A 19,342-nucleotide genomic window follows, 5' to 3' on the forward strand; every position below is an offset into this window, starting at 1 on the left:
CCCACTAATATTCGGACACGCTTAAAAACATCATAACTTTTTAAATATTAGACTATGCGATTTGAACTTTCTTGGGAAGCTAGAGCAATTAGTTTACTGCAAGGTGTGAAAAGAAAGGTTTTCGAAAATTGCATTTGGTCGGGGGATTGTAAAGAAAATACTAAAAGTTGCATTTTACAACTTTCTTATGCGGGCCTATATTGAAATTTTAAAAACTACGTTTTGTAGATATGTGTCAATTATATGCACTGTGAAAGTTTCATAGAAATCGGTTGATGCGGGAATAGACAACAGGCATTGAAAGATGCAAGAATCCTTGGAATTACTGCAGCTGGAGGCCGAAAATCGTGAAAAACTGCAATTTTTACCATCTTTAAACGTTTGTAGCTCATTACAACGTCGACCAATTTCGATGAAATTTTCAACATATGTTTAATTGATACAGATCTACGAAACGTGTTTTCTAAATTTTCCATATAAGCCCACATAAAAAAGTAGAAAAAAACAGCTTTTAGTATTTTCCCTGCAATTCCGACAACTTGCAGTTTTTTTTAAAATTTTTCTCACGTTGTGTAGCAAACTAATTCTTCTAACTTCTCTAAAAATTTCAAGTCGTATATTCCAATATTAAAAAAGTTATGGTGTTTTTAAGAGTGTCCGAATATTAGTGGGAGTCACTGTAAATAAAAGTTACAAAATTTCGGACTTTAACTACAAATAACAGAACAGTAGAACTTATTTCTAGAAAACTGTGTGAAATCGAAACGAAGGGCGGATGTGGGTGACTGAACTGTATGTCGTATGTAGTGCGGTAAATCTAAATGCATTTAATTCCCAACAGAAATTCTTGAAATTCTGTTCGTCAGCGTAAAAGTGGCTGCTGCATTTCGTGTTTCGTTTTCGGTCGGCGGCGTGGTCCCAGGCTTTCCCATTGCCTGAAAAACTGACGTAGGCCTAGTCACCACGTTCCTCGTGATTCGCTTCAAGTCCGTCCCCCCACGCTGTGGTCTACTGGGCCCGTATCTATCGCGGCAACCAGTCCATTCGCGGTGACGGTGACGGACAGATCGTTACTCGTCGCTCTGGATCACGTCCCTCGATCCCTCTGCCGACGATCGATTTCCATCCGTGGATCCTCATCCTTCCACGCGGGGAGCGTCACCGGAAACTGCCACTCCCATCGTGCATTAAAAAATGTGGAAGATCGTGCTAGACCACGCAGATAAACTTCGCTGAAAGAGACTAGGCCCAATTTTTGGGCCCGTCGTGCAAATTTCAACTTTCCGGTGTGCGAATAGTGTATCGTAAAAGAGAATTGAACTGACAGGACGGGGAGCAAGTGTGAACTTTAATATATAATACAGTGCCAGGTGCATTTGACGATTGTGGAACGAAAATAGATCCCCGGAACTATTGATTTCGGTCTTGGCGCGCTCGTGCTGGCGAACCGGAAGTCGGGTATGCAGACGCTGTTGCGGATGGTCACCGATCGCAATGACGTATGAGTCGTGAAAGGAATTAACACGGTGAGTCAGCCACGCATGTTTCTTTCCTCGTCGCATCGCGTCGGTTCCGTGAAGTTTTAATCACTGTGCTGGGAAAGATAATTTTGTTGCGAGACCGTCTGCTTCCGGAAACTGTTTTCTCAATATCTCAGGCGGAGAGGAATTTCTCCGATTGCAAATCGCTCGCGGATTTTGACGGGCAAGTTTTCCGGATCGATTGGAGTCGGATACAGTGCCATTTGGTTCTCCGTTCGGTGAGCAACCGCCTGTGCAGGTGATTAAATATCAATTTCAATCGTCGTTTGGCTTTTGCTAGTTCGATTTTATTCGGTCGATGATATTATCCGTGATACGAAATCAAACATTGTTTACATTGGATTCGATTTTGATATCTTGATAAAAGAGACTTTATTTTATTTTGAACGTGACACGGATGTCCCCAAGGTATTTAGTTTAAACTGTTCTTTAGCGTAACAGAATTAAATGAATTTCTCTTAAAGTTGAAATCTCTTGCAAGGTCAGGACCCAAAGTGTCCGACTTCGGTTTTCATAATCTTTTGTGAGACGATGGTATATGGATCCCTAATGATGTCTGCAAAATATTAGGTGTAGTTACTCAATATTTTTAAAGATATGAACAATTGAACTTCGCGCAACCTGCGTACACAACTAATGGAACTTCGAAAACTTGAGCTGCAATTGATATCAACAAGGTATGGAAGTTTAATTGTTTATATTTTTAAAACTATTTACACCTAATATTTTACAGACATCATTAGAGATCCATATACCATCGTCTCACAAAAAATTATCAAAATCGAAGTCTGACACTTGGGGTCCTTCCCTTGTTAGATCAGTTGGAAGAGACACAAGTCTAAATGAAACGAATAAATCGAATATTTTATTCACTTTAAACTAGAGATTCCTATTTCACGTACACATACTTCAGCACGCGAAAAGAAAATGTATATTTTTGTCAAGCGAATCAAATTTTATTTCATTTAAAAAGAAAGGTGTAATTATTAGATTTTGCTTAAAATCTTTAGGACGAATGTGACTCGTTAAAATATAGCAAGAGGTTAAATTGACACGCATTAAAGTACGTGTACGTAAATACAAAACATATTTTGTTTACTCACGTCCGATTTAAAAGTAGCATTGGGCGTTCTGTCGGTTCGAAACGAGAATAATTGTAGTCCGAGCTGGAACGAAGGGGCCGAGCAGCAATTGGCTGTATGGCACATGCACCCTTTCGAGGACCAATGCCAAGATCCCGGCAAAAAACGGCTGTTATGTGTCTCATGCGACGACGAACGTATCGGCGCGACAAAAAATATGGCCAGGACAAAACGAAACACGAATGACATCCGTACTATATTCTCCTCTTACTCGTTCGCCGTTGTTTGTATCTGTCAAGCTCTCTCTTTCCGCCAGCAATTTCGCATACAAGCGAGCACGTGGTCTCGTGGGCGGGATTTCGGATCTAGAGATCGTGAAACACATGGCGATTCAGCACTTGCGCAACGTGCCAGCCGATCAAACCCGTTAACCGGCCGATATATGTATTCAATTATGAACGAACTGGATGCTGATGAACAAGTCACTTCCGCGAGTTGCAATTATTAACCCCTTGCCGTACCATTTTCTTTAAAATTACAGTGATTAGAACGTCTTTATCTCGAAGAATGTCGTAGAAGAGAAAAGAAAATTTATATTTTTTATATGGATACATTTATTTAACGCTAGGGATGGGATCAAGTTCAATATGTACTCACGTATCCGAGTCAGTTTCAATAACCAAGTTTCATTTCACGGGTTTCGATTACTACTTAAAAGCAATAATGTTTCAATGATTATATTTGAAAAGTATCATTTTATACAAACTGATATCGAACCTCGGAATGAGTACTTGCAAGTTTCGAAAAGATATTTATAAGTATTTCGACGTTGAAAGGAATCGAATCTTTCACAAGTAGTACTCAAATCTCGAAAGTCAGAACTGCATAGTGGGTTTTAAGCACTTTCTTGATTAAATTGGTAACTATTTAAGAATAATATTTCCGATTGATTATGAAAATATAGTTACACATGTCGAATTAAATTATGCATCAGAGGACAACATAATTGATTTTAAAGGTAAAAAAAATAATGGTTAGAAAAATCAGTGAATTTCCGGGACGATATTCATAAAAGTTTCGAATCTATTCGACCAAGATTCGAATATACTTGCAAGTATTATTTCCGTTTACCAAAGTACTTGTAAAAGGTTCGAAACTGTCTGGCATAGGTTCAAGTATACTTAGGAGTACTATATCTGTTTTTCGAAGTACTTATAGAGAGTTCGAATTCAATCAATCAAAGTTCGAACCTGTTTGCGAGGTACTTGATCCCATCCCTACTTAACACTTTATCTACCGGTAGGCTTTCTAATAATTGGGCTTCACCAAATGGAAGCTTAAAAATCTTCTTTTGCACAATATTCCGAAGGAAATGGTTGGAGTTTGTTATTGAGAGTGAGTATGTTAGTTTATGATTAAAATTGCTGTTGCTATTGAAGGATTCCTTTAAAAAATCCTCAGCTATGAACCATAGACACAAATTTATAGTTACAAATTTTATTTCATCTAGAAAGAAAGGCATAACATTAATTTTTGTTAGACTTACTGTTGAAATCTTCATGATGAGTCTGACTCGTTAAAATACGGCAAGGGCATGCGAAAAACTTCTGCACAGTTAATCTTTCTTTTTTTTAATAATTTCTGCGATTTATATCATGATCTGGATCTCGTCGAGAACTGAGAAATTTGATTGTTCTTGAAACACTCGGCGAAAGTGAGCACGAGAAGTTGTAGTTTAAGGGTGAGAGATATCCATGTGTACATGTGTATTGTTGTTTGTTGCAGTTGACTTATCATTAGTCAACAATTGTTTTCTATTCTCGTCAGGTTCCTCGGAATTCATCCTTCGTCCGCTCATTTCCATAAGTCCGATTTGCTCGCGCGAGTCCACGGCAATGTATTTTTAGCGACGAGCAGGCAAACAAACGTTTGTTTGCATTGAATTTCGATTAATCGTCACAGCCATTTTCTCTGTACATCATGTTGTAGTTGTTAGTACCGATATGCTCGCGTAGTTTTCGTGTACAATCAAAAATTGATCGAGTTCACTAAGCGTTTTATCGCTGTAGAGGGTTGACAGGATGTTTAAATACTTCAAAATTCGAAACTCGAAGAAAGTTGTGCTAGTTTCGTGCTCGCCCGAAAGCGTAAAATTAAATTCGGATTCACAGAGGCCGTTACAAATTGATCGTTCATATGTATAATACATACATAAGTCTGGATGAAAATGGACTCTCGACATCTTCGACACTCGAGCGACATCTCAAAGTGGAGAACGCATGATTTACGACATTCTGCTTTGCATCAAATGCAAGTTGCACGCCTGTTTCACATGACACCTACATGACACTAAAGCAAGTACCGACTTATTAACGGCAATCTGGAATTCTTGGAAATTAGCGTGAATGTTCAACCACGATTAACATTTCTTCCATTTTCCGTACATATGCTTCTCGAACTTTGCAATTCTCGCATCACAGTAGTTTGAAACTAAAAAGCTACAGTGACTCACGCTAATATTCGGACACTCTAAAAGAAGGACGATAACTTTTCGTAATATTGGACCATATGATTTAAAATTTTTTGGGAAGTTAGAACAATTGCTTTGCTACACGACGTGGCCAAACTTTATGATAAAAAAATATATAAAAGACCTTTTTAAAAACCACGCTTATATTGAAATGCACTAAAAAGGAGAACATTTTTTTCCTGATTCTCCATAAAATACCGAATCCAGTTAAATGATTAATAATATTTCTCCCCAAAATTTTAAGAAATTAGTTCAAAATTTAGAATAGATAGAAAAATTTAATATAAATTTAAATAAAATCGTGACATTAGTGACTATAAAAACAAAAGCATGGAGCGCTAAACTAGTATATTGACGTAATCTTTGTGGGTGCTCCAGCTTTTATTTATAGTCACTAATGTCATGATTTTATTTAAATTTATATTAAATTTTTCTATCTATTCCGACACTATTTTATAACAGAAGAAATTTTGAACTAATTGCTTAAAATTTTGGGGAGAAATATTATTAATCGTTTAACTGGATTCGGTATTTTATGGAGAACCAGGAAAATATCATTTTCTCCTTTTTAGTGCATTTTAATATAAGCGTGGTTTATAAAAAGTTGTTCTTATATATTTTATTTTCTACTTTTATTGTCATCGGTGGCAAGTGTGTATACAAAATTTCAGGAAGATTGGAGACTATGGGAAGAGGTTTAAAATTCGATTACAAGATTTGACGCGTACGACATACAACAACACGGCAAGTTAATATAAGCGTGGTAAAAATTGCAAGTTATCGGAATTGCAGAGAAAATCCTAAAAGTTGTGTTTTGCAATTTTTTTCGGTTTTTTGAGAGCGTCCAAATATTAATGGGGGTCGCTATACATATATAAGTTCTGCAAAGTATTATAGAAACGTTCCCACTAAATAAACTATTGATTAGAGCGAGTTATCGAGAGAAATTCTCTCTCTTCTCCGACCTGCAGCATAAGGCTCACAGGTATGCAACGACCCATCCGCCATTAATTTCGGAAATGAACTCGCAAGATCACGGTTGGTCCAGGTTTCACGGTCCCATGGGTTTACGAGACGGCAATTCCCCATTCAGAAAGCTCAAAAAGACAGCGTCGGTTGCTAGGAATGTACAAATGTTCGCGACCATAAATAACCGGATTGGTTGGGCCCAAGGTAACGCGACGCACTACCCGTAAATCTGCAGAACAATGACCGTATTACCCGTGCTATAAATTCTGTCCGCGAAAACCAGGAGAGGTTGTTTGTTAAGCACTCTCCTCGAGCTGAAAATGACGAGACTAAATTAAAGAATATTTCAAAACATTTTCGTTACTGCATTTTGCCGAACAGAAGTTTCTTCTCTCCTTTAGTCTGTTGCCGCATTTTAACAAGACAGACTCGTGATGAAGATTCTGAACGGAGTCTAATAAATATACATATATGTTATTAATAGACTGCGGATTTTGTGCATTTATGACAAAAATGGGTACGTACAATTTAAGACAGTGGAGCAATACACACGAACTTTAATACAATACAATCTTTTCGGAGGCGGCGCGAAATTGAAAATTTTCGACACTGGAAATTATGAAAATCCTTAAATCCTTTCACATATTTAATGTATCTTCTCTTCCCACCTACTGATTTCCAAGTCCATCATCCAACCAATCGGGAGACATACCCTACAAAATGCAGAAGGTTTCGTTCCGATTGGTCCATCCATCTCGGCGTAATCGGTAAACATAGAAAAAAAAGCGAAAAAAGGCACATACAGATCGAATTGAGTAACCTCCTCCTATTTGAAGTCAGTTAAAAATCTTGGACGACAAATAATGTGTTTAAAAATAAATAACTAAGTACAGTGTTTAGACGAGGAAGAAGAGGGCCAATTTTTCTTTCCCATTCCCGAAGGAAACGTTGAAAAGATCTCCCACGTGGATGCCCCGTTGGGTCAGGTCAAGATTAATCGTCTTTCGATGATTCTCGTGGCAGCTCGCGAACGGGTGCAAGCGGAGATATTGGTCCAGGAACACTGTTTTGTTTACCCAGTTCCATTCGCGTGGGTGTGCTTTCCCCTGCACGTGTTCTCCTCGTCCACGTGTTGCTGCACGAAATACGAGCGACTGTAAATTTCAACGCGCGCGCATTCTTTATTGCTACTTCGGACGGCATTTAACGCTGAGAATACAATTCGTATCGGCAGTGGCCATACGGTTGAAAGCGATGTCCGTCCGATAGTTCAGTGTTTACTGCGACGCGACTTTGAACCTGTTTACCGAACGTGTTCGCGCTATCGTGCTCTTCTAGGAGCACCGATCCCTTCTAGTCAAATATTTTTCCACGATGTAAATATCTCCCTCTCCGATGGAAATTTTCCCCCTCCGTCCTGCTCCGGAAACCACACAGTTCGTCTCGCCCAGGGTCGACGAACTCTGAACGCGGTGCTCTTGATCCATTGTGACTTTTCCGGTAAATACAACGACGAAACCATGCGTGGATAGAACGCGTGGATAGCGTGAACATAATCTACGGTTTGCTTTTCCTGTAAAAGTAGCAATGCTCGTCATTGGATCGCAGGTCCTCGTGCAAAATAAAAATCTGTTGCGTCCTTCGCAACGAGCAGGAATTATAAAACTTGCCTCCTTCTTTGATCATTCTAGCCGACTGAAAATGACCTGGGTACAATTTAATTTTTGTCGTAAGTACACATCGAATGCGCAGTTCACACAGTTTCCTAGAAAATCCCGTGGCGGTTTAACTCTTTGCAGTCGGAGCTATTTTATAACTCGAGACAATTAAACATATCTTCGAACTGAGAATAATTCCATTCAATATTTAAATGTTTAGTAATTGATTCGATACCAAGATATTTAATAATGTGAACAATATTTTGGATAATGGTACAGCCATTTTTATTTGCTAGAAAATTAAACATTCCTTCCGACCTAGAGTAGTTTCATTGTATATGATTTTGTTCGTTTTACAGTTATAAAATTGATATAATACCTCATACAATACATAAATGTTTAGTAATTGATTAGATATCAACATTTAATAATGCGAACAATATTTTGAAGAATGGTACAGCCATTTTTATTTGCTAGAAAATTAAACATTCCTTCCGACCTAGAGTAGTTTCATTGTATATGATTTTGTTCGTTTTACAGTTATAAAATTGATATAATACCTCATACAATACATAAATGTTTAGTAATTGATTAGATATCAACATTTAATAATGCGAACAATATTTTGAAGAATGGTACAGCCATTTTTATTTACTAGAAAATTCAAAACATTTCTTCAGACCTAGAATAATTCCATTCAATGAGATTCAAGACATTCAAGACAACAGACTGGAGTGAAATAGAAAATTATATTCATTCTTAAGATATTTAATAGATTGAAAATAATATAACAACATGTTGAAATTCTTCTAATGTTTTTACTGTTTTAAATTGCACTTACTCATTTTTGTCGTAAATGCATAACATCCACTGCCTAGTTAGGAAATTGATATAATACCTCATAAAATACTGAAATATTTAGTAATTGATTAAATACCAAAATATTAAATAATATAAACGATATTTTGAATAATGGTACAGCAACTTTCAGTGGTGACTCTGAGTCACGAATGCGGAGGGTTAATAGAATTTTTATCATGCATTTTATCTCCATACGTTAATGATTTCGTTGCTTCTCGATCTTCATATTGAAACTAAACTGGAATGACTAGATCGCCGATTGGGGTGTAGAATCAAAATTGTCTGTATCAAGTGCAAGACACAGGAACAACGTTAATAGGGGTCGATAGGTGAGTCTCGATACACGAGGAAAAACTTTGTTACACTGCAGATAAGCTTGCATTCGATTGCCAGTTGCTCGTAGCGCAACGATTACCAAGATCTCTGATGTAATCCGTGTAAGTACTCTAAAGTGTACTCCGCGGCGACGACGTCACGTTTCCTGCAGTCCTTTCACTAATCCCGAGCGTAATAGAAAAATGCCCGACAACGTTTCCATGAATGGAGCCGATCGTCGCCGCGTCGCGTCGTTTGAAGAAAAAGCAACGCTGCGAGACGATCAGCCGATTTGCATGAGCGCGCGTTGCTTGCGCGTGCCGATCGTCTTGCTGCGTGGCTTAGGTACTTACTTTCACCGTGAGTCAACTTGACTCATTCATTGCCATTCGCCGCGTGATTAACTCGGCAATCATTCGGTGACGTCAGACGATCGCGAATGATTCTCTGCTACCGATCGTGACGTTTCTCCGCGTTCTTTTCTTTTTTTCGACACGGACGAGACCCGGTTTTCTCACCTTGCTGACTAACCCGACGGAGGACGTTTGCATTTCTCACCTACATTACCAGTGACTTCGGCTTATTTGTCGGTGACGAACAATTTTATTTTAATTAGTATCACTTTAATGTATTCGAGACAGCATGATCCACTAGTTGGTCACTGGACGATGCTCTTGTTTACCGAAATGATCCACAGGTGGCTCATCTCTTGATACTTGTGTTTGACGACGTACCTCATGATTGGATTACTATAATTCCCATTTTTCTCTCTCAGCGAGAAACCATATGTGCCCATAATTATGAAAGTTGTTTAATTGTCAACATTATTTCAAACTAAATTAATTCAATATAATTCTTACGATATTGTGATAAATGAACCTATTAGATAGTGCTTGTTATTTCAACATTATATGGAACGCATTTAATGTTGATATCCTTTTCCTTTAAATATCCTTTAAATATCTCGAAACAGGAAATTATATCACTTAGACCACTTTCATGTGAAAACATTCTGTTTGAAAGTCGCTACTGGGTCATTCCATGCCAAATCGATCACTTTTTGCAGACACCATCGTCGATTTTGATCTAAATGAAATATATGTTGTAGTCCATGTGAAATTAGGGGCGGTTTAAGTCATCATTTTACCGGTTTCGAATTTTTTGAGAAATGGCAGACTTTCGAAAATTTCGATTTTTGCCCATTTTGGCGAAAACTGGCCTCACTTACGAATTTTTATCTCATAAATATGGCCGTTTTCGCCAAAATGGGGTAACGGGGTACACTCTTTGTAAGAATTCTAACATCTTACAATACCTGTCGTTTTTTCCCGCATCAACCGATTTCGAGGAAACTTTCACAGTGCATATAATTGACACAGCTTTAAAACGTACTTTTTAAATTTTCAATATAGGCCCACATGAAAAAGTTGAAAATGCAACTTTTAGTATTTTTTCAACAATTCCGATCAATTGCTATTTTGGAAAAAATTTCTTTTCACATTCTGTAGTAAACTGATTGCTCTAGCTTCCCAAAAAAGTTCAAATAGTATAGTACAATATTAAAAAAGTTATCGTCTATTTTAGAGCGCCCGAATATTATTTCGAGTAACTGTAGCTATTTTCATGCTGCCGAATAATGCAAATTACGCCTCATAAACGAAAAAATAGGACTTTTGAGGGAGATAGCGCCCTAGATCGATCTTTTATCTAGCGTTTTTGGCTACTGCAAGCCCCCGTGTTTGTATTGTCGAGAAATGAGAAGGCGAATCCCGCAGGCTTGCAATCCTGGAAACGAGTCTACCGCCTTTAAAAACGAACGTCAGCCAGGGCAACGCGTCGTCAAACGTGCCGAAAAAGATCTTAATTGGCTAACTGGATCACTTACAGCCGTCTGAAACGAATACCAATTAATGTGGGGAGCCCATGATCACATTTGCGCCGTCTAAATCGCGAAGGGTGAGCCTAATCGTGTCTCTAGTAGCGACGAAATAAATTAGCATTGAAAGAGTACGGTTAGCTGGTGTGTTCCTTTTGTGAAGGTAACTAGAATAGAATTCGTTGAATCATCGATCGAGTTTGACGGGTAAAGTGTCTGAAAAAGTAACGGAGCATACTGTCGTAAAATAACACCGCCTATGTATTCATTTCATTTGTCAATTAGATGGACTATACAGTGCCGTTTCGTTTGTGTTCTCACCGCCGTTGTATTTTTTCATTGTACAACTAAAACACAATAGAACATTCAATATAATTCTCTTCTTACTCTTCTTTTGATCCAAGAACGTACATTGTTCGTACTGGTTGGATCAATGATTCTCTTATGCCTGATATTTTCTTGTTTCTGGCATTATCTACGATAAAGAAGTTGTAATTATTGTAGTTGAGCAGCAAATAAGTGTTACCCGATGTCTCTAGAAAATGTGTTCATGCTCGTGAAACCGATACAATTTTCAACTCCGTTCAGAACACAATAACTCATTTCACGAACTGAGGTTAGGGCATTAATCGATTAAAATTTTAATCAAGATCGATTGATTAATGTGTACGATTAAAAAAGGTAATCATTGAAAAATCGTCGATTGATTCAATCGATTGATGAAGTTAACTATATGTTCTCTAATAACTATAGATTAACGAAACCAAAATAGAATTTCATCTCTGTTTATAGGAAATTAATAACATATATATATTTATTAGACTCTGTTCAGAATCTTCATCACGAGTCTGACACGATATTGTTGGGCAAGGGGTTAATAAGTATTTAATCGTTAACTGCAATTTTCACAATTAATAAATATTTAATCGTTTAACGACTAAATTATCGACTAAACTAGGTGATTATAATTGGGATTAACGATTGAAATAGAAATTTATTCGTCAATCGTCGATTAAATTTTTGCCCAACTCTGAACTGAATCTGTTCCTTGGTCTCAAATTGACACAGTGGTAAAGATCGATGAAATAACCAGGTAAACAGTAATTTTTCGATGTTTTTTATTCAAATTGGTAAGTTAACATTTACACCTTAAATTTTCCAGTTATCTGTGTCGCATTAAAACAATAAGAGTTATGAAGTTTCGGGTAGATTTACCTATAAATAACGAAACGGTATAATTTATTTTGAGAAAACTATGTCAAATTGAGACGAGGGACGGATGAGGGTTACTTTGAAAAAAGCGAAGCAATAAAAGAGGTGGATCTCGGAGAGAATGTCGTCGACGAGGTGGATAAAAAACGTGTGAAGAGTATGGAATCGATCTTACAGAGCAGTTCTATAAAGATAACAGAGGCTCTGGCATGAAAAGAGGCGATAAAGCCGCGGCAGGAGGACACCAGCTGCCGGTTCCCATGTCTTCCATAAGTTTTCACGAGTTTTTTGTCGCGAGGGAACGCCCGCCGCTGGGTGTCCGTTAATTTCTCTTAATTAAGCTCAATCGAGGTTAATGCACCGCAGCTTGACCCTAGTTTACCAAATCCAGCATAGAACGAAACCAGCCTATAGTCGCTTCATCGAAAATGGTATTCGATGTACCGGAGTATGCACATACTTCCTCGAATTGCATAAATGATAACTAAACTGCGGATTTTATGCATTTATGACAAAAATGGGTACGTACGTACAATGCAGGGGTGGGCATTATGTGGCAAAACAAATGTTTCAAATACTATTTAATACTTTAGATTTTATTTTGCCTAAAGAAAATAGTATTTTAAATACGATATACAATTTCGAAAATTAAAATATTTCTATTTTAACAATCTGAACCTCAAAATAAAATATTTCTATTTCATCAATTTGATACAGAAAATTAAATATTTCTATTTTAACAATCTGAAACACAAAATAAAAAATTGTACTTTTTGAATTGTTATAATACTCTGAGAAACTGCATAAACATATGCAATTTATGTCAATCTTATCGTTAAGAAACGATTTACACTCATAAATGTACTGAATCCGAACCATTATTTTCAGCAATAATATTTAAAATTATTATTAAAAATAAAGACAAAATACAAATATTTGCACTATATTCTTCACATAAAATACTATTTCCAACAATCACTGCTTCTCTCAAATAAATTATTTTATTTTCAAAAGTTACTACATCAAATAAAATATTTTATTTTCAAAGTTGTACGCATACTTCAAAATAAATAGGTTTGTTTATTATTTGCTCTGGTACAATGTAAAGCAGTGGAGATGTTAAAAAAATTCAAGGACATCAGTGTATTAGTTTCAGCTTAACAAGATTATTAAAAACAGTAAGAAGTTTCAATTTCAATATATGCAAACAATTTTTAGTTTGCATGAAGGTCGGGAAACATTTGAGACTTCTTAACAAACAATTATTTCATTTCAAGTAGAACACATTTTAATGAGTTTGTTACTAAATTATTCAGGAAGGTTGTTAGTTTTTTCGAGCTATGACGAAAATCACGGCAGTAAGGTGGGAACGATTATTTCTAAAATTAGATGGGTTTATTGGTCGCCGTAATTCGTCTTAATCGTCAGAACTGTCTTTAACGCGAAAAACCCGCAACTTACAAGCACCGACGTGAGTTAACGCGCGTCACGTAGACCGGAAGTCGCGTTGTTGTTTAGGAATACTTTCCTTCAACAAACCGGGAAGCCCACGAAACTATGCGACCGGATTTTCGAGAATTGACGTAAGTGGGAGTTTACAAATTATTCCCCCCGACACCAAAAACTGAATTCGTATAGATAATTTCGGTTTCCTACTGCGGCAAGGCAACAGTTGCAATTGCTATCGGGCTACTACAGACCCTGTATTTTTTTAGAATAGATATAATAGGTTGTCTTTTGAATGAGCAGGTAATTTTGCTTGTAAATCAAAAACACATGTTGCTAGTGAGTGATTGGGAAACAGGAATTGACAGGTTATCTGAAAGATGGCAACAAGTTGTTACATATAATGGAAATTATATCATTGTGAATAATATTAAGCATATATTTTTATTAATCGATTCAAATGTTTTCTTTAAAATACGACAGAACTTTACGTCCCACCTAATTGTAGTAACCTTGTATAAACTGTTTCCTTCATTTTGAAATGAAATTATTCTCTGATAACTGAAACGATGAATGGTAAAAGAACATTTGAGAGATCAAAGTTATCGTTTTTACGTATGTTACAAGTATAACGATTGCACAATAAAATATGAAATGTAGTTTGAAAGGTTCTTTCCAGTTTTATCTGTGGACAGTTGAAAAAGAAATGAAGAAAGAAAAGAAAACTGATTGTTAGTAATGAAGTCGAATGTCTAATTTTCTTTTACTTGTTCGTCTATTTCCAGGCCTCGGAGGTTGATCAAAGTCGAATGATTCACACAGAACGAAGCAGAGGCTCGTCATCGTCGAAATGGACAATAAGGCCACGTGGTTGTTACGTGTTTCGGAAAACAATACCGAGATCATCGATGGCGATATGTCAAGGTAATTAACATTCCAAGCGACGAGTTACAACCAGCTGTTCAAGTCCCATTACACCGCTTGAAGAAAATTATTCCATCACCTTTAAACAGAATTCTAAACAATTGTTTTTGATATGCATTCAATGAAAGAAGAAATTTCTTTGTTAAAAAATAACATAGAGTATATAATTTCTTTTATTATATGTGTTTAGGAAACAGTTTGACTAAAATTTAAACAATAATAAATCAATCCTATACTATACTTGGTCATTTACTATACTTCGTTATAGTAAATAGCATATAGTATTCATAATTGTCAGTGATTTTTATTTCTCGTAGTACAAAGGATGATCCATTTCCTGTTCGCAGATTTCCGAAGCCGCTGCAGACGTTCGCGGCTGCAGTCGCCATTTTGATAATGATCGTCGGTCTCGCCGGAAATCTACTAACAATCATTGCCCTCTGCAAGTATCCGAAAGTTCGCAACGTTGCGGCCGCTTTTATCATAAGGTAACGAGAATTTCATTCGATCTTTCAAAAATTAAGAGAGAAAACAGCACCAATAATTTCTCAAATGAAAATAGTTCTTATTTCAATTGGAAAATGATGAATGATTTGTTTTTTACGATCATTGCAGTTTATGCGTGGCAGACTTCGTGTTCTGCTTGCTGGTATTGCCATTCGATTCGATTCGATTCATCAACGCTAGTTGGGCGGAAGTGCGGTTTCTGTGTGTCCTTGTGCCTTTTCTGAGATATGGGAACGTTGGCGTCAGTCTCCTCTCTGTCGCAGCCATAACCATCAATAGGTAAATGCTCGACTCTTATTCAGTTCTCGACGATGATTTCAATGACTGATATACGAATTTTTGCAAATTGTATCAGCCAAAACAATGAGTCACTTGTCTTTTTTAATCTTCTCGAACGCTAATACTACTTCAAGCGCACCATCATGTCGACAATCATTCTTATCTGTCTATCAGATACTATTTCAAGTACAGTACTAAGTTAAAAATAATTCGTATCTAGTTGATAGTGATCTAACTTCCGAATCTGATCTATTTTAAAAGCGCTTTCAAAGATCTTTAGTCACCGTAATTACGCTTCATTTGTTTCGATTAGAAAATTCTAAAGATGCAATTTTCTTTCTGGGGAATGTCAAAATATACTTTTTTTCCATTTTTCAGGTACATCATGATAGCTCATCACGGCTTATACAGCAAAGTGTACAAAAAATACTGGATAGCATCCATGATTATATTCTGTTGGATCTTCTCTTACGGAATGCAGGTGCCCACCCTTCTAGGAGTTTGGGGTGAGTCGGAGTGTGCATTCTCACATACTTTTATTGCCTAAAAACCAATCGTGAAACGACAAATAAAATGTCGAACTTTATATTAGAATTTTAACTTGACAATAGAAACGAAAAAATAAGTAATTTTACCGTTTTCTGTTAATGTTATAGGAACATTCGATTACGATACAAATCTTGAAACCTGCTCGATCGTTAAGGATCTCAAAGGTCGCACATCGAAGACGTTCCTGTTCGTAATGGGTTTCTTGATACCCTGCGTGGTGATTGTTGGATGTTACACGAAAATATTCTGGGTAGTGCACAGGTAAATCATTCTAATACATTGTCTTACGCTACTTTTCAACAGGAACATGTAATAGCTTTTTATGATTTATAGTTCCGAGTCAAGGATGCGAAAGCACACGACACCAGCGATAAAATCACCGCACACTCCCGGAAGGGATACCAGAGAGATTAAACAGAAACGAAGCGAATGGCGGATCACGAAGATGGTTCTCGCTATTTTCCTCAGCTTCGTCGCTTGTTACCTGCCGATTACTATCGTTAAAGTAGCCGACCCGGAAGTTCTATATCCAGGTAATATACATATATGTGTTGTATGTATACATACAGTGGGTGTACAAAGTATTCGTACACCTTCTAAAAACGAATAACTTGTACAATGAATAATTTAAAACATGTATTTTGTAAATCTAAGTAAGTTATACATGTACACTTATATACATGCCTTTAACTTTTAACACATAATTGATATATTAATTTTAAATTTCCCCTCAATTTTAAATAAATTACAATAAATTTCTAATTTATATTTTAATTTTTAATTTCCCCTCAACTTTAGATTTTTATAGATTACAATATATTTACTAATTTATAATTTAATTTAAAATTTCCCCTCAATTTTAAATAAATTACAATAAATTTACTAATTTATATTTTGATTTAAAATTTCTCCTCAATTTTAAGTAAATCACAATAAATTTCTAATTTATATTTTGATTTAAAATTTCCCCTCAATTTTAAGTAAATCACAATAAATTTACTAATTTACAATATATCCTGATTTAAAATTTCCCCTCAATTTTAATTAAACCACAATAAAATAATTTATATTTGTATTTAAAATTTCCCCTCAATTTTAAGTAAATCACACAATAAATTTACTAATTTATGGTTTTATTTTAAATTTAAATTTCCCCTAAGTGTCATCCAAATCGATCAAGATTATTATGAAATATAATTGATTGAAAATAGCAAAAATTGTAAGAATCAATAAGTTCAAAGATTTTGACATCCTACAATTTAATGTCGATAGATTTTTTACGCGTCAACCGATTTGAATGATACTTTGTACATGTGTAGAACTTACTCAGATTTACAAAATACACGTTTGAAATTTTCATTACAGGCATAGATGAAAAATTTTAAAATCGTCACCTCTAATCGTAACAAATTTAAAAAAGGTATACGAATATTTTGTACACCCACTGTATACATATAAAAGAAGAAATACGAAATGCGGGATGAACTTATTAATAATTTGTTAATCTTTCGAAGTCGTCGTGGTCGTTCTAATTTAAGACAGAGTAGCAAAACGTGTTTATACAAGTTTGCACAGAGAATTGTAGAATTTATTATTAGTTGCGGATGTTGATGCGGAGTCGCGTCTTTAAATCTAGATTTAGTAGAGCTGCAGCTAAATACAACTTTGTTTTCTGGATTGATCCCATCAAAACAATTCTCCCGAGCCGAACCAAATATTGGGTATCTGAAATTTTCCCTCGAGAAGTCTATCCGAAAAATTTCTCAACTCGACCCGACCTGATATATGTATTTTCGGCTTGAATGTGATTATTAGACTGCGGATTTTTAAGCACTTATGAAGAAGAGATTAACTTGGAAAAATATGAAAAACTATTAAGGGGTGACATGAATTTGTAATTAACTAATACTGTCCACAATCGATGCAGAATATTTTTATTTCGCATAAAGATCCGCAGTCTAGTGATTATTAATCACTGATTAATATTGGACTGTTTCGTTGCAGGGTTTCACGTACTGGGCTACCTCCTCCTGTACTTCGCTTCCTGCGTGAATCCCATAATTTACGTGATCATGAACAAGCAGTACAGACAAGCGTACGCTGGTGTGATCGGTTGTTCGCGAATAAGGGCGGGTTTGACACCGTATGGGAGCAGCGCACCCGGCCATCATCATCCACAGGACTACGGCCAAGGTAACTTCGAGCACCGTCGCGTGGTATCGCTCACCAAGCTCTGACCGAACGCGAGCTAAGCGACCACTCTTCGCTCTCCACACTTACTTCGTAAGTCCAGGGCACAAATTCGCTGCTTTCTATGATCGCCTTTTTTTCGCTCACTTCCGGTTCCACCTGCTCGACGCGCACACGTCCTCTGCAACAATTCCTGCAACCTCTGCTAGCAAACATGGACAGACAGGGGTACAATGGAACCTCGTTTATCCGAACACGTCCACGTGGTTCTACTGTATTTTCATCGTAATTAAATAAAACCTTACACATTCGCTCATTCAACAGACTTAACATCGAAAAATTAACCCTTAGCACTCGAGTGGTGACCCTGAGACACAACTACAAAATTGCAGTACCATTATTCAAAATATCGTTCACATTATTAAATATCTTTGTATCTAACCAATTACTAAACAATTCAGTATTGAATGGAATTATTCTAGGTCCGAAGATATGTTTCATTTTCGATGTCAAAATAGCTCCGATTGCAAAGGGTTTAATGAACATTTTTCGAAAATTTTGGTTGAAATTATTTGCTTCAAATCACCGACAATTTTTTACTGACTCCAGATTCGACCAACAACAACTTTGACCGTCGACGAATTCAACCGACAACGATTTTAGTCGACGACAGTATTATCCGATAGTAATTACATACTTCAAGATTACACATAGCTAATATTGACAATGCTTCTTTGGATCAATACAATTTTCGATTTCTGTAGAGATTCATATTCATATCTTATAATTAACCATGCACGTAGTCCGCTTCGTTGGTTGTCTTTTCTCAATCGTTTTCTGCTTGTCGCTGTGCACTATACCGATTGTTCGAAGCGTTCGAAAGAGAACAGGTGTTCGCGGATCGACTGCCATTCGCACGGTTTTCGTTGCAGATTTTAGCAAGACGATGGTCTCCACTGTCTCCATCGCTATGAACCCTGTGAGGAATCCTCACTTCGAAGAGGACTCGTGAAACTTAGGACTGAACTGCGCGTAGGAAGAGGAGGACGTAGAATAACGTACAGAATTTTAATAATCTCTACCTCCAACTTCAGATAACGAGAGTATTATTACCTTCGAAGTATTCAAACCACCACAGAGACATTGTCATTCAATGTACGGTAGACTCCCAAATCTGCCCATAATTATGAAAGTTGAGAAAAAATGAGTTTATCAGTTAGTTCACATCACATTATTTTAACCTAATGAACATTATATTTTTCTTTAAACATCACGAAACAAGAAATACATCACTTAAACCACTTTCATTATTAGGGACACATATAACGCGATGAAAAAAGTTGTTTCATACAATACATATGTATACAATCTTTTTAAACAAGTTTCTAGTCGCGTTACACGGG

At 36.5% G+C, this 19,342-nt stretch overlaps 1 protein-coding gene across 3 annotated transcripts; it reads left to right on the forward strand.

The window, feature by feature from the left end:
- Positions 1–1,018: 1,018 nt before the first annotated feature.
- On the forward strand, positions 1,019–19,013 carry Moody (G-protein coupled receptor moody). 3 transcript variants are annotated; one of them, XM_076426676.1, is made up of 9 exons: positions 1,019–1,526; positions 14,276–14,414; positions 14,762–14,902; positions 15,030–15,200; positions 15,579–15,706; positions 15,857–16,010; positions 16,083–16,282; positions 17,754–18,032; positions 18,872–19,013. In XM_076426676.1, exons 2-8 carry the CDS (start codon positions 14,341–14,343, stop codon positions 17,984–17,986), a joined length of 1,101 nt encoding a protein of 366 aa, XP_076282791.1. In that variant the 5' UTR covers positions 1,019–1,526; positions 14,276–14,340; the 3' UTR covers positions 17,987–18,032; positions 18,872–19,013. The 3 variants fall into 3 exon arrangements, with proteins under 3 accessions (XP_076282791.1, XP_076282789.1, XP_076282790.1); XM_076426674.1 differs by having other exon boundaries at positions 17,754–17,942; positions 18,872–19,011; XM_076426675.1 differs by lacking the exon at positions 1,019–1,526 and adding an exon at positions 1,562–1,779 and having other exon boundaries at positions 17,754–17,942; positions 18,872–19,011.
- Positions 19,014–19,342: the final 329 nt, after the last annotated feature.

The sequence above is a fragment of the Lasioglossum baleicum genome, chromosome 6 (genome assembly GCF_051020765.1).
Source record: "Lasioglossum baleicum chromosome 6, iyLasBale1, whole genome shotgun sequence".
In the NCBI taxonomy this organism is placed as follows: domain Eukaryota; kingdom Metazoa; phylum Arthropoda; class Insecta; order Hymenoptera; family Halictidae; genus Lasioglossum; species Lasioglossum baleicum.